The sequence below is a fragment of the Parasteatoda tepidariorum genome, chromosome X1 (genome assembly GCF_043381705.1).
Source record: "Parasteatoda tepidariorum isolate YZ-2023 chromosome X1, CAS_Ptep_4.0, whole genome shotgun sequence".
Taxonomy (NCBI): domain Eukaryota; kingdom Metazoa; phylum Arthropoda; class Arachnida; order Araneae; family Theridiidae; genus Parasteatoda; species Parasteatoda tepidariorum.
In genome coordinates, this window is record NC_092214.1 from 47,424,974 (window position 1) to 47,449,035 (window position 24,062).

The 24,062-nt window shown below is 28.8% G+C and overlaps 1 protein-coding gene across 3 annotated transcripts; it reads right to left on the bottom strand.

Annotated features, from left to right (window-relative positions):
- Window positions 1–236: 236 nt before the first annotated feature.
- LOC107453328 (mitochondrial import inner membrane translocase subunit Tim21) lies at window positions 237–14,749 on the bottom strand. 3 transcript variants are annotated; one of them, XM_016070117.4, is made up of 6 exons: window positions 14,644–14,749; window positions 12,728–12,952; window positions 8,096–8,158; window positions 2,199–2,370; window positions 1,927–2,026; window positions 237–391 (listed from the first exon to the last, which is right to left on the bottom strand). In XM_016070117.4, the coding sequence occupies exons 2-6, from the start codon at window positions 12,948–12,950 to the stop codon at window positions 257–259; spliced, it is 693 nt and encodes a 230-aa protein (XP_015925603.1). In that variant the 5' UTR covers window positions 12,951–12,952; window positions 14,644–14,749; the 3' UTR covers window positions 237–256. The 3 variants fall into 3 exon arrangements, with proteins under 3 accessions (XP_015925603.1, XP_015925594.1, XP_071043458.1); XM_016070108.3 differs by having other exon boundaries at window positions 14,429–14,657; XM_071187357.1 differs by lacking the exon at window positions 14,644–14,749 and adding an exon at window positions 13,139–13,202.
- Between the last annotated feature and the right edge of the window lie 9,313 nt (window positions 14,750–24,062).

The following is a 24,062-nucleotide window of genomic DNA, read 5'->3' on the forward strand; positions in this document are numbered from 1 at the left end:
CCAACTTGAAATAAAATATTGCTTACTTTATGGGTTATAACCCATAGAAAATGCTTGTCTTCTTCAAAAATAAAATATTTCTAAGTCAATTCGATCATAATCATTTATTAAAGATGCAACAAATATGATGTTCAGACTTTGTAAGGACAATTAAATTTGTCTTCTTGTTAAAAAATGGTTATTTTTACATTACTAATTAAAAACAACAATAACGAATAACAAAAGGATAACATTGGTAAGTATGAAAAACAAACCTTTATTTTAATAAATTTAATTCACTATTATCAAAATTTCCATCTAAATGTCTGTTGTCTTTCAAAATAATTGTCTTTTTTGGATATCCATCAACATCTACAAATAAATATCGGTACTGGAATTTTGATTTATCATCCTACATAAGAAAAGAAATTAAGTGATTAATAACTTTAATACATCAATACATTCTATTGCAAAAAAGAAAGAAATTTTTTCTTTCAAGATATGATTGAGTTGAAAAATTTTATTGAATTGGTTGCTAGCCCAAATTCACATTAACAACTTAACCACTGGTGAAACAGAGAGGACTTAAAACGTTTTCAGAAAATTAAAGAGAAAAAAAAACTTTGTTTGCAATAATCTAGGTTGAGTCTGCCTCGTTTTAAATCCTCTCTACTATTTCATAGCTTAGATATTAAAAAAAATTATTATTCATTTCCAGCAGCCTTTATTAAAAATAATAAATACATTATTTTTGTTTACTACAAACAATTTTATCACCATTATTTCAGTTTGTTATTAAATTATTAATCTGATTTTAACAAGTAACATAATTGCAATCAAGTTTCTGTGAGGTTTGCCAATTAAATGTGTTTTAAGACTGCTTTTCAAAGGCTCAATCCTCACATGAAATCATATTTTTTCGAGAATAATATGCTCGTTTAATAATTGCTGTGAGTTTGCAATAGTTATTCATGATAATTAGGTCAAATTTAGACTATCATTAACCAGTGCCTTCAATGTTAATAATTAAAGCCACAGTTTAGTAAAAGTGAAAAGTGTTAGTGACCTTATTTTCTAATATTTCAAAACTTACTCTAATGCTAAATTATCTAGGCTTCGAAAAATTTGCAAAAATTGGGCATTATTTATTGATTTTGATAATCTTCTTCCGGGTAGACAATTTTTTTAAAAAAGTTTAATAACTTTTTAAATATTTATGCTATTTGTTCACTGTAATGCAAAAATAATTCTGTACGGCAAGATAGTATATATATAGTTTAAAATTATAGCTTTGCCTAAAGGCACTTGAACTGTGGTTTTTTTATTTTCCTTGGCAAGGGCAAAAGAGTCTCTAAAAATATTGTCATGTCTGCTAAACACTAGATTTAGCATAAAATAAAAAACAATTAAAATAAATCTAAAAATTGACATGTTTTAGAAAGAATTACATTGACTAAAAAACAGAACAGGGATGAGTGATATGGATATTTACACCCTGAAATACTGATAAAATTGAACAACTTTATTAATAATAATATACTAAATGAAATGTTAAATACCTCTATGAACTGAAATGATTTGCATTGGAAGTTGATAGAGACAAAGCTTATTTAAAATGTACAATTTGGGAAGAAAAATGACAAATGAAAGTACTTTTTAATGTAAATATTAGAAGAAACAAAAAGGCATGCGGCACAAAGGACACAGTTTAATTTCTTTTGTTTACTTGTATGTTATTTTACTGTTATGTTATTATGCTTGTTTACTGTTATTGTTAAGAGATATAACATTTTGATAGCTGCCAGTCCATAACAATAGCCACATAAAGAGTTGCCTGCACTGTTTGACAGGTGAAAGGAGTGGAGAGTTTTTATTTAAAACATAATACATTAAAAATAGTGCTCTCTTATTTGCTCATAACACTTCAAACTATATTAACTCACTTACCTCAACCATTTCTAAGTGTACAGTCCCAGTTTTTCTTGTACCTTCTACGTAGAACTTTAATCGCATATAGTTTTTTCCATCCTTTTCATATTCAAAATGGCTGCAACATTTAATACATATATAAATTACAATCAGAAGCGATATGTCAAATTTTGGCCAGGTTTAAAAAATTATAGCTAAAATTTCAAGTTGGCTTCAATGGTAATTAATATATACTAATCTCTTTAACATGACCTAAGTAAATGTAAATAAAAAAAGAATTAATATGTTACCTAACATGACGTCGTCGACCACGAGATGATAGTTCACCATAACCCTTAATTGGTTCCCCAAGTGTATCAACGACACTGGGCTCATTACGGCATAGTTTCAATGCACTACTGTACACAGAATTTGGGCTTTGACGCGAAAACAACTCTCTGAAAATGGCATAGAACATAATGCCTGAAAGTATTAAAAGCATTAAATACACTTTGCATTAAAAAAACAAATAACAAAATAGAGTAAAAAAAAGTCATACATTTTCTTCTATAAAATTAAAACATTAAAATGATATATTTTTCAATAAATCCACACATTACAGATTTTAGCAAAATCAGTAACTGGGTTTCAATTAAGTACATACAATAAAAATCCCCATAGAAACAAATTATGAATGTTAAGAGGACCTAGTTTTGGCTTTGAATAGTAAAACACAAGAGCTTTAATCACATTTACTTATTAAACACAGCCTATACTCTTTAGTATGACCCTTTCAATATAATAACCCATACATTAAGTCCCATTTGCTGTTCCATAGAAGTGTTGTTATTTTTTTATCTCCATTAGAATGCCCAAACTGAACCATTTATTCCAATGGAACAAACAAAACTTCCCTTTTTGTCATTCAAAGAAAAACTAAACTCAGTGGTGCAACAGCCCATAGAGGGCCAGGGCCTACTGTGCCCATCTCAGTTTTCTTGACATTGGGCACTGGGGTGCAGGAGCAGATGTTCCAGTCAGGTGGCCAGCCGAACGCGGAACCCCCTAGTGTTTAGTTCTAAAGCATGCTGGTACTCATTTATCGACCCACTAAAGGGATGAAAGGTTGAGTCAACCTTGCCCGGCCCGAGGATCGAACCCAGGACCTGTGGGGCGGGAGTGTGAAGCGCTACCACTCAGCAATCGGGCGTCATTCAAAGAAAATTAATCCAAAAACAGATGCATTTTTAAGTTTTTAAAACAAGCACTTTCTTATTGACAATGAATCAATGGACAGCATAAGTCTCAAGGAAATGACTCGAATGACTATTTCTTTCTATGTTACTGTTCAACAAATATGAAACATTTACAATTTTCCATGAATGATGAAAGAGTGATTGGACCATTTATATGAGACACGTTTGAAAAGTAAGCACCATTTCATTCTACCAACACTGCAGCTGTAGTGTCACAGTTCTGTGCATGCATATACATGCAAATGGTTAATTGTTTGTCCATTACAGCAGGATTCTGTTGTGTTTACCCATGTTAGTGAGAGCTCAGATTGTTTACCTTGATTGCAGATTTTGCTGACAGCAAAGAATGTTATTTAACATGGTCCTATGAAAAACTTGAAATTAAAGAGATGGTGAAATATCAATTACTTTTCTTTTTTGAGAATTAGAAGTATTGTATCTTATATCTTTGTGTGGAAATCGAAGTATCTTAGATGTATTTAAAACTTTTGCAAATTTCCTTATAAAGGGTTCAATAAATTCATTAATTATATTGTTCTTTTTGAAAACTTTATTCACTCTTTACAAGAATTCTTATAGTAGGTGGTTTATTTTGGAGTTAGAACTCATAGTATTCATGCACATCCTGATTTTAGTTTTGCTAAGACTTTGAAATACTCTATAATATGTTATGTTATTTAGAGATAATGGCTGCTCGAAATCATCAAAACAAAACCTTAAATTATAACATCCATTTTCATTTAGACCACAGGGATTGTTACATCTAGCTAGGATAGCATAAATATATAAAATATACAAAATAATACAAAGAAAAAAATCTGTGCAAACAATTCAAAAGTATCTACAAACTCATTGTTCCTTGAAAACGGATGTTTTTTTCCCCAAAAGCATTAAAAAATTTTCAAACTATGTTGCCACTATAAAGGGCCTTTAGATTGCCATCTTCACTTATATAAGAAATTGATTATTTAGTATAAAATTCCTCAATAAAGCTGCATTTTAGAGCTGCATTTTTTTAAAGCTGCATTTTTTTACAAGAAATGTAATTACATTTATTCCAACTATGCTAAGTTATCCCATTTTACATGATCTTGTTTTATGACTGTTATTGCAACATATTCCTTGATTTTTAAAATTGTTAATTTGTCTTCAATTTTATTACACCAAAAAATTTCGATTATTGTGTATTATAGCATTAACTTTTTAATACTTTCGTGCCACACTGCTGGCTCCTTTGCAATGCATTTCACATACTTTTTTGCTCATTTATTAGCCGTCATTGTTAAGGAATCATATAAGATACTAGAAATTCCATTATTTTTCTTATTATGATGTGCTAATTTTCGCTTGAGTAATCACTTTTTTTGCACCAATTCGTGCTTGATCATTAATAAATTTTTCCCGCAGTAATCACAATTTTTACAGTGTTTAAAATATCGTTTTTAATTCAATTTTATTATGACATACTAATTTATTATAGTATATATAATATTAAGTACCGTAATTTCGCGGAGAAACGCCACCCTGGTATACACGCCGCGCCCTCAAAAATTGGCAAAAATAAAAAATTCGTCGGACACGCCGCGCCGGATTATACTATATCAAAGCAGGTATTGATTACAGACTTAAAACATGTTCTATATACGCATATATATATATATAACTTAAATAGTTAAATAAGAAACCAATAAAAGGATATTAAATACACAAAAAAATTAAACGATACTACTAAAATGGATTTCAATAACATTCTAAGTAAATATTAAGCATTTTCTAATTTTAATTTGAAGTAACCATTAAAATATGAATTAAATAATCAATGTAACAAAAAGCATTAAAATAAGTATTAAAATTTTTAAAAATAAAACGATCTTACCTCTAAATCAGCATTAAACGATAAGTCCAAACAAATTTTGTGCAAAGAAAAACTAACATTTATTCATATAGCACATATCCAGATATCAAATATAATCACATATAAATCCAGCGGTTAAAAACCTTCAAAATCTGAGCTCTCAGTATCGGAGCAAAATAAGTTCATTAGTTCATTGTTTATTTCCGGGTCATCCCCGTCACTAGCACTTTCATCACTTTCGGTTTCATTTCCCCCTGATACGAGTTCGGCTTTCTTGAAACCGTTTATTACGGTTTCCTTTTTCACAGCTTTCCACGCTTGCAACACCCATGCGGCGACCTCATCATAATTTGCCCGCTGCATGCGTCCAGATTTAGTATAGGAGTGGATGCCGAGCTCCATCCAGTTTTCCCACAGCCGCCTCACTTCTTGTTTGAAAATCCCGTTCATAGTGAGGTCAAGAGGTTGCAGCACCTTTGTTAGGCCGCCAGGGTTAATAGCAAGTTCCGTGGACAATTGTTTTTTGCACAAATCTTTGATAGAGCCCACTTTATGGGAACGTAGCGAGTCAAGGATTAATAATCTGCGTGGCTGGAAAAAAGCACCTTTCCTCCTCCAATATACCAAATCCAGCCACTGCAGCATCATATCCTCGCACATCCACCCCTTTTCGTTGGCTCTAATTATCACCTCTTGAGGAAAATTACCCTTTGGTATTGTTTTCCTTTTGAAGATCAACAACGGGGGAAGCTTCTCCCCCGTTGCGGAACACCCAAGCACACAGGTGAAGGACATTTTTTTGTGGCCAGGGGTTACTATGGCCACGGACTTAGTTCCTGTTTCTTCCACAGTCTTGTTTGGAAGGCAGTCAAAGGAAAGCGGAACCTCATCCATATTTATCAATTGTCTGTGATTAAGTCCACGTTCCTCCATCTTTTTCGATACAAAAGTTAAAAAAGAAGCCTTTTTTTCAATCCAATCAATAGGCAATCGTTGACCTACTGTTGTTTTTTTCCTCACTGACAAGTTCTTTCTCTTCATGAATCGGAAGCACCAATTCGGGCCTCCTTTAAAATCTGGAATTCCCATCTGTGAAGCAATTAATTTCGCTTGCATGCGAATTCAAACAGTAGAGAGGGGCAACCCTTTGGCTCTCTGCTCCTTTACCCATGCCGCCAGGTTATCCTCCAGCACTGGCCACCCAACAGCGCCGAGCACGCTTAGTTTTGGGCAGAGTAGCCAAGACACCCTTTTCAGACTTCCACCTTCGTATGCTCCGTTCATCTACATCAAATTCTCGAGCAGCCCGATTTCCAATTTCTTCAGCTCTTTTAATTGCTGAAAGTTTAAATGCAGCCGTATAACTTTTCCTCTTAATGGGAGGCATTTGAAATATATAACTTAAAAACAAGTTATGTTGAAATTTAAATAAAACAAAATAACAAAAAAATTAATGAGACAAAAATATTAACGGAACAAAATATTAACGACAAAAAATATTAACTAAACAAAAACGCAACAGAAGATCAAATTGAAGATTAAACAATAAAAAAAAAAGCTAAGGAAGAAGATGATCGAACACTTAAGGAAGAAATACGAGCAATGAAAAAAAAATCCAAGAAAAAGCGCTCCCCTCCCAAACATTTAAAACATGTTTCTATCTTCCCCTACTTTCTTTTCTCAAATGAGACTTCAGAAAACAGCTCTTTTTTATTTACTGACTCTGCCTAGGAGGGTGTAAAATTCTCCCACATTGCTTCTTCCTTTCTTCCCTGACCTTGAGTTGAAAGTTAGAAATTCTTCTTGAATTGTAAGAATATTCAAGGTTATCTCAAGCTCATTGGCACCATTCATTCACATGTTTTTAACAAACAGCTGAAAAAAGGGGAGTGGATACTTACTGATGAAACCATAACAAGTGGAAGAGACATATTTCCTGGAAAAAAACAGGGAGGGTTAGCTTTTGTTTCACAGTGAATGTCATCACTGGCACCACCCTGATTTTCCTTATTCATTCCTTTCTGATTTATGCTTCACTACTCCACGCCTGTCCCCTGCACTCAACTGCTGTTTCTATGGCAAAAGGGAAAGAGAAACTTTTGTTCTCTTGCAGATAGCGGTTTCCAGAAAGTGATTCTAAGAAACATGGGGGAGGAGGAAATTCCAGGTGCGTTGACCATTCTTTGGAGTAACATTAAAGATGAAAAAATAAATAAAAAGCATAAGTAACAGGTGGAAAAAATTATGATGAAATTTCCAGTGGGGTTTCTATAAGGCAAAATTTTCTAAAATAATGCTATATGAAAAAAAAAGTAATGCTATATAGGCCGCCCCGTCAGATACGCCTTTTTATTAAATTTTCAAGTTTTAAATAACGCCGCGGCCTGTCTCCGCGAAATTACGGTACATATTACATATAGTGTTAATATTAGTTTATTTTTACAAGGTTGATTTGTGTCGATTCATGGTCTTGTTTATTGCCTTTTTGACAGTTATTGCTAACTTTCTTATACAGTTTTTAATGTCATATAATTTTTAATTTGCTTTTATTGCAAATTTCAATTTCTGAGCTAGAAAAATTCCATTGTAAATCTGTTGGTTTTTTTTCCATGCTCAATTCAAACAAATTCCATCGTAAATCCACAGTCTTGTTGACCAGTTAGTGGTTTGAACTTGTACACGGATTTTAAAATCCCGAATTTTATAATACAATATTTTCCTAAAATGATATAACTTGCATTTGAGTAATATTATGATATAACTAGCATTTGAGTAATAAAAAATCAGGAAGGAAATATTTAATGAACAGATTTCCAAAATGCAGCAGATTTTAGCCTGGGTGTGGAAAGATGCAAATAATGGCGATAAGTTCCTGTAAGAGTTGGCAGCTATGGTATTGGATTAATTTATCAAATAACTGCCAAAAAATAATTGATGAAAGGAGTATAATCAAGCGATTTTATTTAACGTTTAACATAAAAGTTTTAGTCACAATTTACAGAATTAAATTAAAATTAGATTTTAAAAACCTTTTAAGGAAAAAAAAAAGCTTAAAAAAAATTGCTAGAACAATAATAACAGAGACTAAAATAACTACCAGTTACACCAACACCAGCAATGATTATTCCAAGATAGCCAGCATCTTTTGTGGTCTGTTTCACTAGAAAAAGATAGATAAATCTATATATGTTATAATTGAAAATTACTTACATGAAAACAATACAAAAAGAAACAATTGCAAGTTTCAGTACAAAAAAATTTAAAACATGGTATTGATGCAGTGATAGTTAATGCCTGCCAAATGGATTTGGAAAACTTATAGCTTTGGCTTATGTACAAGGTAAAGATGCTTCAAGTTGAATACTGATGAACAGAATCCACCTTGTGTTAACAAAGTGCATTAAACACTAAGATTTCTGTAAATGCCAAGAACACAGTTTAAACCAAATTTATTAAAAGTATAATTTGCATAATATAGTTGCCATTTCATGTTTTTGAACATAAACTATTGCTCAGAAAAAATAGCTTGGTAGCCAACTTCTTTACTTTTTCAGGCAAAGATAATTTATATTAAAATAACTATCAATATATATTTGCTTAAAAAATAAGTTTTCGTATTTTATAAAAATTTTTATGCTATGTAAGTTTTTGCTTTCTTCTGCAGAAATTTTAAGTAAAAAAAAATTAAAATTAATAGAAGTTTTAACGAAATAAAAATCTGTTTAAAAACTATACATTTTGATAACCTGCTACTCTAAAAATATTTTGAGGTCTAACACATTTTCTAAGTTAATCATAAATTATTCTTGTTTGAAATTCGTGTGGATAGATAACTGAGCTTAAACAATAACAAGCTTCTTAAAACTAGAAAAAAAAATCAAGAAAACACCTAGCCTATTCCATTGCTTGTGTTGTGCTTATCAGGCATAAAGTAAACAGTTTTGATATTCCAGAAAATTTTATTATTGAGATTAGAATTTAATTCCCCCCTCAGTAATACTATTCAAAACATTTTCTCAAGGATTACGTATTTCATCAGGTTGCAAACATGAATTGAACAGAAAATATTGGAAATAATCAATAAATAAAGTGAATGATTTGATATTTTCTTAGAACAATGAGCATAGCCAAATTTTTCAACAAAAAATAAGAACCTTTTAAATAGTTTAAATATACATATATAATTAGAATATATATATATAGAGAATATATATATATATATAAAAATACAGACAGATATACAGTTGAGAGCCAATTATCCGGAATGCTCTGAACCATCACTATCTTGGATGTCTGAATATCTGCTTTTTTTTGGATTTGCCAAAAAGGGGCGTTTATCGATATTTTATCAAACCCAAATTACAAACTAAAAGAGTAACACATTAAAAAATAATAAGAAAAAAAAGAAGATAAGATCTCCTAAATTTTAAAAAAAAAGGTAGAAAAATAACTTTTTAGAGAATAAAAACATTTACAAGTTCAGACAAGAAAATCAAGTATAAAAAATAAAAAATTCACACATTTATTATGTGAAGATTTATTTAAAATCATCAATTTAACTAATATAAAACAAACCAATGATAAAAAAGGCAATATATTTCATATCTAATTATAAGAAAAAAAAGAAAACTATAAAATACAAGGAAAATTTAATAATCAAATTAAATAAAAACAACACTTGAAAATTACCAAATGGAAACAATAGTTGAAAAGGCGCCAACACAAATATTAAAACTCTGGACAAGGCAGGGTAATATAAAATCAACTGAATTAAAAAAAAACTTAATCTTAAAATTTCTGAATAAAAAGAACTAAAACACAGTGGTATCACAAATGTATCACTTTTTAAAGAATAAAGCCGAAATCTGCTTCATAAAATAATCATCTGCTATTTGTAATAAATAATTGTATGCTTAGATTAATAAACAATCTTTTTCTTAGATTTTTTTTATAAAATCAGACGATTTTTAACAAAAGCAGATGTAATTCCACACCAAGCAAAACTTGCGAATGAAAAAGAATCAGAATTTATTCAATTGAAAAATACTGTTTTGTTAATCAATGTCAAATAGATAAATATAACAGAGGATAAAAAAACAAAACATTTTGTGTGTAATAATTAATCGCAATAACAATGTATTATCTGAAATTATAAAACAATTTCTCATAATAAATCAAGGATAACAAAAATTGAGTATCTAAAGCGGATTAAAAAAAATCTAACATGTCAATACTCTTGAGGCAGAAGTTTCAAGTTCCTTAACTCGGACATCTAATTGACAACACTCAGAAATAATTAAGAATAATAGAAGAATCTTGGAGATGCAATTTATGATGGTTGGTTCGGAAATTTAAAAAAAAAAAAAATCTCCCATTGCGCAAGTGCAAATTACGGCATTACGAAAAACGGAAGAGTGAAATCCAGCAATTTGAATTGAGCGTCGAATTCTGTGACAAAGATAATTCCTGGTTTTTGGGGTATAATTGCATTTTCCTCTGACAATTCACTGACTTTTTTTCTGAATTTTGTTTTCTCTGATGATTCCTCAGACTTACCAATCTGTCATTTTACTTTCAGATGATATTGTTGTTAAATTTCTGAATTAATAAATGTTATTTATAAAAGCATATTCAACAAAACATTAACAGGATTGATATTATTGATCATACCAAAATTTATAAATATAGGCAAATAATTAAGCAAATTAAGAAAACTTTAATTAAGTTATATTAAAAACGTTAATTAGTGACTGCCCCCGAATAATTTTTTATTAAAATTTGCTATTTGGTTTAATATTTCTTTAATGAAATGATTAAAAAAAATTAAATAATTTTGAAATGCAAATACAATGAGAATTGAAGCTAAACATTTTTGTCAGAAAGAAATTATTAGATGGTCTCTACACTCATAATATTTAACAAATCTGAGATAATTAAACACTTTAGTTCAATTGTTTTAAAATCAAATGATTAAGAGATGAATTAAAGTATTTTGTAAAGATTTGAAATACAGATACTTCATATTTTTTTAAAATCTTGTCCTTAAATATTATTAAGTTTTCTCCTGAAACAAATTAAGAGCACTGAAAATTTCAAAGGTATAATACAATGGTAATAAGTTTAAAAAAAAAAAAAAAAAAAAAAAAAAAAAAAAAAAAAAAAAAATACAATAAAAGTTTTAAAAAAGTGAACGGTTCATAAGGTAAAAAATTTAAAGCTTAAAAATCTAAATTAATTCTTATCTTTATTAAATTAAATGAATAAAAGGGAGGTGAAAATTTTGAGGTGATAGAGCTCTGTGATTCTTGACTGCTCAGAGGATCGACATAAAAATATGTACTTAGTGAATGGTCCTCAAGCCAAATTCAAAAATTATGGTACTATTCTATAAATAGTATAGTGAGCCGTTAGCTTGCCATTGATGAAGACGCTTCACCATCAATGAAATTAACAAGAGAAATAAAATTTTCTTTTGCTATTAAAATTTTACAATGTTTAGTTGGTCCCCGTGATAAGCGAAAATTCGATAGATTTTTCGGTTAAATTTAAGAGGGTGGAAAGCGAAGCCTGTAAATGAGAATATATTGCAAAATGCAGCTGAGTTGCACATGAGAGTACTAGAATCCCTCCCACTGAATATAGTTCAGTATAATGATCAGCGTTTTCATATGCTACAGACCGACCATAAGCAGAAATGGATTGTGGTTGAATGAATAGTGAAAACGTTAAATAGAACAATGTGAAACCATGCTTTTTGCATAATTCATGGCGAAAATCAACATGGTAAAGAAAATATATCTCATTTTCGAAAAGGAAAAATTAATTTCTTTTTAAAAACACCAAATGAAAAAAGCTCCTTTAAGGGCTTTTAAAAAATAAAAATTGAAAATAAGTACTTCTTAATAACACTACACATCCCGTATCACAAAATTGTTATTTATATTAATACAGATTTTGATTCTGATTAATTGTAGTCAGGGGTCTGTCTAGTTTTTTTTTGAGAGGTACCTATGTTGTGAAAATTTAGACATAATTTGTGAAATTTAAAAAATCAACACAAAAATATGGTAAAATAAGAAAATATTTAAATATTTTTCGAAATTATGTTAAAAGTATTTTGTGAAACTACCATTTTTCCTAAAATTGAATTTGCGAAAGTACTGCTTAAGGGCAGTAAATTTACCCTGGACAAACCACTGGTAGTGAAACCTATATCTGTGCATTTCGGTCTCATTAAACCTCTGCTCCATTTTCGTAACTACTCTACCTTCAACTGAAATAGATTTTAAAAATTCCTTTAATATAAAGCGTCTAGATCAATGCATTTCATTTTAATCATACTAAAGTATTAATATATATAGTCTTAAATGAAATCAAACGTTTAATTCACTTATTCAGAAGCCACTGTTTTAATTTCTAAAGCATCTTAAAAAAAAAAAAAAAACAAGAAAAAAAAGCTACAAATTATTCATATATAAAAAAATAAATTCTACAAGTCAAATATTGTAATTGACCGAAAGATATTTGAAATGGGGTTCATGTTTATGCTTATATATCAACTATTAACACTGACTCCTGTATTATCTGCACCGATTTTGTCATTTATGTTTAGTTCTGATGAGATATTTGTAACGTGGACTACCTCTTAGTTTTTATGGTGAGCTTAAAATTTTTATTAATTTAATCATTATTATTTTTGATATACAAAATAAGTAAAAGCTATATTTACCTTTCTCTGCAACAGTAATTTGGCCATGTTCATTTTCTTTATGACTAGTAATTGCATTATCATGGTTATCATTGCTACTTTTCCACCTGTAATGAACATAAAATGACAGGGGTTTCATATATACGACAGATTCTTTGGGAGGATGACGGTTAGATGAACATGCTAAAGTTCTCAGTGTAAAAGGTCTTGAACTTGTAGGCATAAAATTCAATCGAGATAACATTTCTAGAAAAGAAAAATTAACAGTTTTACATCAAAAATGTATTCAACAATAATATGATAAATAACAATAATGATAAATTTCAAAATAGTCAGACAAATTATTAAGGCAGGATAAAAACCCAAAGCTTGATTAATGGTCCCAGAATATGTAGAAATTAGGCTAATAAATAAACATTTTATAAAACAAACCTCTGATAAAGCATTAATCATATGGATAAGTTCAAAGGAAAACTTATCTCAGTATTTCTCTTTTTTTTTCTAAAAAGAAAAAAAAAAAAAACATTACAAAAATAAAACTGTTTGTTGTACAGGAAAGGACACAGCATTAACATTTTAATTTCATAATAAATTTAATTCTTCTTCCTCATAATCAGAAATACATTATAGAGGTCTTCAAAGATTATGCCAAATTAAGAGCAAAACAAACCCAAAATTTTATTTTAATGCCCAAACTGAGTAATCAACTACACATATAACAAAAAGTTACAGTAAATGAATGAATTGATATTTAAAGCTTAATCAATTAGTTTAGATGTTCATTAATAACTGAGATATTAAATTAATTATATTAATTTAAATAATTAAAATATATTTCAATGATTACAATTTAGTTATGATTATTAATAAATGTATAATGACTAAATAAAACAGACTAAAATAAAACAATTTATGATTCAATGAAAAACTTTACACCATTACTATACAAGCAAGAAAAATGTTATCTTAATATGATTTTATCATCAAGAAAATTTGCGAATACAAATTGATGTCCCTTTTCAAATATGCCATCAAGCAATATTGGAGCTCAATATAATGCAGAAGTGTTTAATCATTTTAGAAAAATAAATAAATTAAACATTAACTAGAGCTATGGCATAACAATTTAGGCAGCTTACTCATCTTTTCTGTAAGCACTTTCACTTCATTGGGTATCAACTTAAAATAGTTACATTCATCAAACAGGTAATAACAACTTTTTCTATAGTTTATGAAAAAGATTTTAAAAAAATATCATACGTTCATCAGTTTTAGTTTCTATTGCTGTCTTTAAATTAAAAAACCACAGAAATATAATTGCAAACTACAAATACGCTTTTAATAAAAATCATTATCAGCAAATTGCTATTAAACATGTTAACAAAAGAGAAATGATTCAATATACAAAATTTTGTGATATTTCTAAATTGACTTCAGTGAATTGAGTCTTAACCATTCAAAATTGAAGGCCTGATTCACATCTGATGTAGGCTCCCGAATCGGCAATGACTGGGAATAAAGAAAGGAAGAAAAAGCAAACCAGTTACTCCAAACCTGAATTGTGCAGTATCTGAGAATATTTAATTACTTAAAAGAAACATTATGTTATTTATATAATCAATTATTACATTGATGCATATTTTATACATCTATCAATGAACCCACAATTGGTATGAAATATACATCAATGTAATACTTTAATTCACATAAGATTAAATTTACCTAAAGAAGTAAAACGAGTCAGAAACAACAATTTTATATCTAGATTTAAACTTAGTTCTTTTAGATCAGTAGTACTTATATGATTAGTACCGACGGACCTAATCAATAACCTTAAAATTTCTTTTCTATTTTACATATTAAAACAGGATTGTACAAAATTAAGAAGTTAAATCTAAAATTTTAAGTATTCATGTTTATATTCATTTTAAACTTACGCTTCCGGTTGACTATTTCTTTCGTTTCGAGATAACGGAAATCTATAGATCACTGCCAACCAAAAACAATCAGAGCTGTTAAGAGTTTATTCAGACTGATATTGCAAAAGAAGACGCACCCTCTGTTTTACATTAATTGCTAATCTAACCTTTGAAAAAGTTTAAATACTGCAAAATTTATTGATGTTTTCAGCATTCACGATCGCAACGCTTGAAAACGCTCTCTAGCGGGGACTTTCTTTTCAGGCTTTTATTTACTAAGTTCTCATTTAGTTCTACGAGAATCATTGGTAGAGAAGAACGCTCTTTTAGGAGCAAATAAGAAGCACAATTTCCCCAAGGAAAATGTAGAAGAATTTAAAAGACGATCAAGAACATTGGTAAATGATTTGGAAACAAAGCGCATCCAACATTTGAAGAACAATTTCTCAATAATTTTTCCCTTTCCATTATCAACAAACTTGTAACCTATAATTTCCGATTTCGTGATCGCATACTGTTAAAGATGTGTGTATTAAGGTAAAATACATTTGTTCTGTCTTCAATTCATTATAAATTAAAAAGAAATTATTTCATTCCACATCGCTAACTTCATTCCAATAAATAAATGTGATTTCAGAATGTGCAGAAATGTAACAGTTATAGAATATTCTTCTTCTTTATAGAATAGTATATATTTCTGTATTTATATAATACGGAGAACAACAATGAAGAATTATCCGAATTACTTGAAATAGTATCATTTGCGTTGATTGTTAATAAATTTTTATCGTTTGCTTTGTAAGTATATTTTAATTTTGAATGCTTAATTTCAACCAGAATTCAGCTATTCTGTTTTTAAGTTAAATAAGTTCATTGCTTTTAAGTTGATAAAATTCATATCGAGATCTTACTATCATAAAATTTTATTGCGTGGTATTCCATCTTAAATTAATGAAGAGATAATCTACGTATAAATTATTTGAGAATAAAATTCTCAAACGAAGAACATTTCAATTTGGAATTCTTCGGATTCATGAAGCAGGTAAGTGTTATGATTTATATAATAATAAGAAATTTACTTGCGAGTAATTTTTGTCTAATTAGATGATAATTCTCAACAGAATGATTATCTACGTCTGATTAAGAGCTTTAAGACTGAAAAAACAGAAACAATATGAAAATATTTTATTTCAATGTAAGAAATTTCTGGTATCGTTTTTTGCTTTAAAGCATTCTTTATTTTAGTTTTTTTTTAGTTTAAAAATAATTTTTTTTTATTGAAACTTTAAATTTTTTGATGAAAATCATTGTCAAAAAACTGTTTTTGCAAAATTAAATGTTTTAACATTATGCGTTTCCGTATACTTTTTGCATATTTTAATGTTTGAAGTAAGGTGATTCAGAAAAGTTTGGGATACAAAGTTTAAACAGACCTTTTATATTAGATCATTAAATTTAATAGAACGCTTGCAAAAGAAAGAATATCAAACATTTTTCTGTTTAAAATTTAATAAGACACAATAAGGAAGGAACGTTACCATGCTGCACAGAAGAAATCTCCAGTGCAACTGATGGTCGAGTTGTTCTGCTAGCAGTCCCTTGTCTCAAATAACAACGCCCGCTATAAGTTGTTGCGTTCGCGAATGTTATTTTTAATTTTTAGTTTAAAAATTAAATTAAATTTTTTTCGGCCTTTTTTTTATTTATAATTTATTTTATTTTGATTTTTTTTAACATTTTAAACTCCATGTCTCTTTGGGCCCTGTATAAGTAAATTCCTATTTTAATTTATATATATGTCAAACAGTATTCGCGAATGCAATGACCTATAGGAGGCGTTGTCATTTGAGACGAATGAATGCTAGTAGAACAACACGATCATCAGTTGCAATGGAGATTTCTTCAGTGTAGCAAGGTAACGTTTCTTCTTTATTGTGGCTTATTAAATTTAAAAAAGAAAACTGCTTTATATTCTTTCTTATACAAGCGAACACAAAATAGAATCACTTTTTAGAGAAGGAACATCCAATACATATAGGAAAAATATTTGTAAGTAAGCAGAAAAAAAATATGTCTCTTCTTATTACAGTTAAAACCTAATGCCTGCGAAATCGTTCTATCAAATTTAATGGTCTAATATGAAAGGCCTATTTAAACTTTACATTCCATACCTTGCTGAATCATATTACTTCAAACATTTAAGTATGCAAAAAGTATATGGAAACACATAATGTTAAAATTAAAGTGACAATAATTTTTATTGAAATGACAATAATTTTTATTAAGAAATTTAAAGTTTCAATAAAAAATCATTATTTATAAACTAAAAAAAATAAAAAATAAAATAAAGATTGCTTACGATAAAAGAAAAAAAAAATGATTCCAAAAATTCCTTATATGGGAATAAAAAATTTCTTTCTTTCTTTTTTTTCTTTTAAAGTTCTTAATCAGACGCAGAAAATCATTCAATTGACAATTATCATCAAATTAGACAAAAGTTATTTACAAGTAAATTTTTTATTATTAAATAAATCATAACACTTACCTGCTTCATAAATCCGAAGAATTCCATATTGAAATGTTCTTCGTTTGAAAATTTTATTCTCAAATAATACAGACATAGATTATCTTTTCATTAATTTAAGATGACATACCACACAAAATTTTTTCTATAATTGTAAGATCTCATTATTGTAAGATCTTATAATTGTAAGATTTATAAGCTAAAAAGCGTAAAATAAAGAATATTTACGATGAAAAATAACGATTATAAAAATTCTTCATATTGAAATAAAATCATTTTCAGTCTTGAAGTTTTTAATCAGATGTAGAAAACCATTCTGTAGAGAACTCTCATCAAATTAGAAAAACTTCATTTACAAGAAAATTTCGTATTATAAAAATCATAACACTTGCCTGCTTTATAAATCCGGAGAATTTCGAAATGAAATGTTCTTCGTTTGAAAAATTTATTCTCAAATAATATAAACATAGATTATCCCACCAATACCTTAAGATGACATATATACCACGCAATAAAATTTCTTAATTGAAAGATCTCGATATGAATATCAATATGTTACTTAAAAACAGAGAAGCTGAATTCTAGTTGAAATAGATCATTCAAAATTAAAAAATACTTGCTAAGAAGGCGATAAAAATTTATTAATAATTAACAAAAATTATACTATTTCAAATAATTCAGATGATCATTTATTGTTGTTTTCGGAATTATATAGATACAGAAAGTATATACTATTCTGTAAAGAAGTATATATCTAGTACTGCCCTACACGTTCTGAAATCACATTTATTCATTGGAATGAAATAAGCAATGGGGAAGTAAATAACTTCACTTTAATTTATAATGGATTGAAAAAAAAAATGTATTTTACCGTAATATAAACATCTGTTACTGTATGCGATCATGAAATTGGAAAGTATTGGTTTTTAGTTTGTTGATATTAGAAAGGTAAAAATTATGGAAAAATTGTTCTTCAAATGTTGGGCTCGTTCTGTTTCTGAGAGATTTACCAATGTTCTGGATCGTTTTTTTTTTCAAGTTCTTCTGCCCTTTCCTTATAAAAATTTGCTTTTCATTTGTTGCTGGAAAAAAAAGCGATGAGCTCTACCGATGATTTTGATAGATTTAAATGCAAACATAATAAATTGTAGCCTGATAATTTCCATCCCACTAGAGGGCGTATTAAAGTGTTGCGATTGTGAATAACTCATTTTGAGGGCCTTTATATGCGTTTGAAAAGAAATAAATACACAGATTCTATTAATTGTATCTGTGGGGAGGATAAGAAAAAGGCGAGAATTTGAATGTTAATAATAATAAAATAGATTACTCTTCTTTTCAGTTTTTTTTTACTATTTCTATATTAAAAGAGACGAGACCTCTGAATTTTTAACACAAATGTTTTTTTTTGAAAAAAATACCTCTCTTAGCGTAAACTTTACAACGATAATTAAAAAGTGCTTCGTAAGCCCGTTTTGCTATTCGCGATAGCAACGCTCAAATACGTCATCTTGGGAGAAAATCGGTTTCATCGCTTGACCCTTCCCCCTCCTCCTTTTATCAGTTGCATAGGAATATACTATAATATTTTCCTCTTTCTTAATATTTTTCGTATTCAATTATTTCAAATATTTTTTTGAAAATTTCCACGACGCTTTCTTTTGGAACTATGTTCGATGTACTTTTCAGTTCTATATTGTTTCCTAACTTAAAAGTTTTTAATCTATTTGGAAATAAAAACAGAAGCTAAAGTCACTCCTTCGTCTATGACTCTCCACACGTGAATGGTGAAAGCATGCGAAGTGTTGCCATAAGTAGAGAGTTCTGCTCTATGCCTCCTGTAGCCCATTTCGATTGCCAATAATTTTAAAATCAGGCTACATGGGGCACGGGCGTGTGACTTCACCAGCTTTCTTTACAATCAATTAGGTGGCAAGCTCAGTAATAAAAGTATATCGGATGTTGATGTCTTCTTTGAAAAAAATAGGAACAAATTAAGCATTTTTTTTAAATTTAAAAAAAAATATTATTAAATGTCGATTTTCATGTAGAGCATAGTTTTAACAAACTACTAAGCAAGTTTCGGATAAGTGTGATATTCTTTATATGAAAAAAAAAAAAATGATGATTTTTATGGGTTAGTAAGTGAACTCTGTCTCTATTTCCAGATGTTGTTTATTATGATAAAGAAATAGTTGTATATTTTTTACTTTAGATGTTAATTTAGTAGATTAAATATTACACCTGCATCATAAACAGAGCAGAATAAGAACCATTTTTTTTTTTATTGTGCGTTAAAATTACTTTGTCTTTGTTGAAAAACTCTGGGTGGCAGAGTTTCGAATGTAAGGTATTTGATGATATTTTTACAAAAACGCATTGCTCTTATGGTATTTTGTTTAATAAGAGTCAAATTTATTTATTTTCATGTATTTGTACCAAATTTTTTGAAATGTTTAAGTCAGTTTTTGATAACATACGTGTCAAAAAAGTTTTATCTTTGTTGCTGAATATGCTCTTTCCTTAAAGATAATGTTTGTTATGCTTCATATTAGAAATTCTTGATTTTTGACTTTAGATATTAATTAAGTAGATTAAGTATGATGCCTGTTTCATAAATAGAGCAGAATAATAAACAAAAATTTGTTAATGTACATTAAAATTGATTTGTATTTGTAATAAACTTCTGTATAGCAGAGCTTCGAAAACAAGAATTTTGCTGATATTTTTACAAATACACATTATTATTTAATTATTTTGCCTTTTAGGTGTAGAATTAATTAATTTTACGCGTATATACTAAACTTTTTCAAATGTTTTAGTTGGATTTTGGTAATATTTGTGTACAAACGTCTTGTATTATGTGTTTGAGCGTGATCTTTCTAACGATAATGTTTGTTATGATTCAAATTAGAAATAGTTCTTGATTTTTTACTTTAGATTTAATTAAGTAGACTTAATATAATGTCCGTTTCATAAACAGAGTAGAATAAGAAACAAGAATTTGTTAATGTACATTAAAATTGATTTGTTTTTGTTTCTAAGCTTCTGGGTGGCAAAACTTTGGATACAGGGATTTTACTGATACTTTCACAAATACACATTATTATTTCATTATTTTGTCTATTAAGAGTGGAAACAATTTATTTTATGCATATATACAAAACATTTTCAAATGTTTTAGTTAGGTTTTGATAATATTAGTGTGAAAAAGTCTTATATTGTGTGGTTGAGTGTGCTCTCTCTAACGATAATGTTTGTTATGATTCTTATCAGAAATAGTTCTTGATTTTTTACTTTAGATATTAATTAAGTAGATTAAATATAATGCCTGTTTCATAAACAAAGAAGAGTAATAAACAAAAATTTGTTAATGTACATTTTTTTTAAATATTTAAAATTAAATTGTTTTTGTTATTAAGCTTTTGGGTGGCAGAGCTTCGAATATAAATATTTTGCTGATATTTTCACAAATACACATTTTTATTTAATTATTATGTCTACTTAAAGTAGAATTAACTTATTTTATACCAATAAGTCAAATCTTTTATGCATATGTACCATACCTTGTATTGTGTCATTGAGCGTGCTCTCTCTAACGATAATTTTTTTTAATGATTCATATTCGAAACAGTTCTCGATAATTTACTTTAGACATTAATTAAGTAGATTAAGTATAATGCCTGCTTCATAATTCTCCCTCACACTTGTTTTCTTTCAGTTTAGGATACAACTTTGGATGAAGAAAACAATTCAAAAGAAATTGTAAAGAAGTAGATAGAATTATTCAAAGCAAGCTACGAGGAAGTGAAAAAGATTATTCAATTGGAATTTTAAAGGATGCAGAATGCTCAATAGGGCTTTTGTGTGGAAACTTGTTTCTTATTTAGTATCAAGTATCTTTCCACTTATTCTTCCTTCTAAGCAGCATCAATACTTAAGGACATCAATCAGAAGATTTCTTTCAAAATTGAGTCTGACTTCAAGGTATTCCACAAGGTGATAGCATAGTATGTAAGTGCGTATGTTTGTATTGACCTTTGTGTGAAAAAACTTTGTTCTTTAAAATTTATTGACCATTATGTATGTTTGTTCTAAATTGTCCATTAAACAGCATTGAATTGAGAGTAGGATCTGTATACTTTCCAGACAGCATTACAAATCAGTTGTAAATAAAGAAAAAAGACCTAAAACAAATAATAATTAAGGGGTTATTGTAAAATAATTCTATCCTTGCTTTCAGAATTTTAGTTACATAATATTTTATAACCCAATTATGCGATTCTGTTGAGATTGTAATTTTCTTTGAAAATTATTATTTAAATGATTAGTTGAATATCCATGAAGTACATTAAGAAGAGGTTTGAAAAAAATATATAATAATTATCGTGCATAAATGCTTTAGTTCTTTTTCTTCGCTTTTTAATAATGTGTTAGATTTTTTTTTAAATCATTCATTGCCACTTATTTAAGTTAAATGATTATCATTTTAGAATTAAAAGAAATCTCAGCTTTTACATGAGGATGTGAAAATCTAATATTTCAAGCAGTTTTTCTGATAGTTTGTATTAGAGTGATAAATATTTGTTTAAAAACAGTAATTTATGTATTCACAACTCTATCTCAGGACTATGACGCCTAACAGTGAGCTCATTGAACTAACATATTGAAATTGTTCTACACATACGTGTGACTGTTTGAAAACTACATGTAAGAGACACTACTCGTGCATGTGCGAATTACAGCAGAAAGAATGGCGATTTCCTCCCTCCCCCCATCATATGAACAATTGTGCTCTTCGAAAAATATAGTGTTTGTTTAACTTACAAAATTTCAGCTCCCCATTTATGGAACATCATGTTGACATGAATGATATATTGTAAAACATAGTGCATTATATATTCTATATAGTAATTAACTTTTCTATACCTGAATTTTTTTCCTAGTTAACTAGTTAGAGAATTTTAAGCGGATTTTTCTAAAAGTACTTTGAATACTCAGGTACTCGATAATTTCTTTAATTTTTACCTGATTTTGTTATAAATTTGTTATATACACATTTATAAATCGTATAAATCATTGGTCAATTGTATGAAATTTTTTGACTAATTAAGTTATAGATGCGCTAATATGACGTCAGCATATAATTTAAACATATTCAGCATTCTTTTCATCATTGTTTCATTTTCATTTTTATCTCTTAATATTATTCTTCATTTTGTAATACGAATAAATTTATTTGCTATTTTCCTGTAGTATTTCTTGTTAATCAAAATTGTACTAATCTGTTTTTTCGCATTTTACTACTCCGTGTTTAACTATTGTAAGTATTCGTACATAACACCTGTGAAAACTTATGTGTACAGTAAGAAAAAAAAATCAACTTGGATAACTTTTTTCTAATGATCAGATTTTCACAAACTAAATGCAAATATAAATGGTTCAAAGGAATGACATTGAATATGATTACTACAATAAATAGAGCTAATTATTAATTAAGTTACGGAATCAGACACAAAATTATGTACTTATTCTGAGTAAACATACTTTTTTTACGATGACTTGGTTTAATGACTATCGATATATGAGGGCAGTCGCAATCAGGCAACTATTGTCGCAATAGTTTAAGTTGGAAAACGGCCGTAAGTTTGAATATCATAATGTTAATATCACTTTTTGCGTATTTCGTTTCATTTTTGAAACTTTTTAAGAGAATCGCAAAATTTAAAATACGTTTATTCACAATTTTCTTCAAGTGAAATATGTATATATTGAGCTGATATAATTTTGAACTGATGATATACAAGATTTTTACACAATTTTAAGCAATTAAACAATGTAATTTTTAATGACAAAGTACAAATTTTAAATGAAATCGGTTTAATAGTTATTGAGGTAGAAAATTTCAAAAAAGCTGATATTAAACTTTCATTTCCTAAGAATCAATCTTCTTATTTTGTTCAATTTTTTTTGTCATTTAAGATTACGAAGTTTAAAACAATATAAAAATTTACATAGCTTACAACTGAAACACATTTCGACCGTTATTAAATTAATGAAAATATTAAATAAAAATTTGAAATTATTAATTCATTTGCAATTATCTTTGGATTAAAGAATTTTATTATTCTGTGCAAACTTCTTTATAATCGATAAAATGTTCCTGGCATATGACGAAATACGCAATGATTGAAATACGAAATACGCAAAGATTACGACAATCAATGTTCAACTTCCTAGTCCTGTAATTTTGATCCCAATTCATAGGACAAATTAACCCCTGGGTCATGAATTGGGTCAAACTAGCCATCGTGGAGGACTTTTTTGTCGAACTTATCCGCATTTGCAATACACGGAGAGAAAGGCAAGGAAAATCTTCCATGGTTAGCCTGACGGTAAAGAGATTCTAACCCATGATCTGTATATAAAGTAAGGCATTTTACGTTGGCACTAAGGTCGGTTCGAGCTGGGAGCAAACTTCGTATCAATCAGCTATTGCTGGGATCGAACCTTGGTCCTCTCATTGAGAAGCCAGCGCTATTGATCACCTGAGCCACTACGGGTCTGATACTTAGTTTATGAAAATCTGATCATTAGAACAAAATTTATCCCGGATTTTTTTTTAATTTGCAAACTGTACATTCTAATGCTGTAAATTACCAAATGCTTTATATTGTTGTTGTCGTTACTAATGCCACTTGTCAATACCAGCAAACCTGCTATGGCAATCCAAGCAATTTTAAGGTAGAGGGCGGGTTTCTTTCTTTTCAGTGGCGCCATATATGGCTAAGAATACGACTTTGGCTACACACGCGTCACAGCCCGTTTTACCGGGAGGACCCATTAATATTCCATTGATTTATCCATAGATCGTAATTTTGACATGAACCAGAGAACGATCAATCTCCAATTC

What these genes read in the sequence shown, in the direction of transcription:
- LOC107453328 (XM_016070117.4), bottom strand. Translation starts at nt 12,950, where the DNA reads ATGTTATCTCGATTGAATTTTATGCCTACAAGTTCAAGACCTTTTACA. An exon ending in GGTCGACGACGTCATGTTAG is followed by an intron (nt 2,027 to 2,198) that starts GTAACATATTAA and finishes TAAATGTTGCAG; the next exon opens with CCATTTTGAATATGAAAAGG. An exon ending in TACACTTAGAAATGGTTGAG is followed by an intron (nt 392 to 1,926) that starts GTAAGTGAGTTA and finishes TTTCTTATGTAG; the next exon opens with GATGATAAATCAAAATTCCA.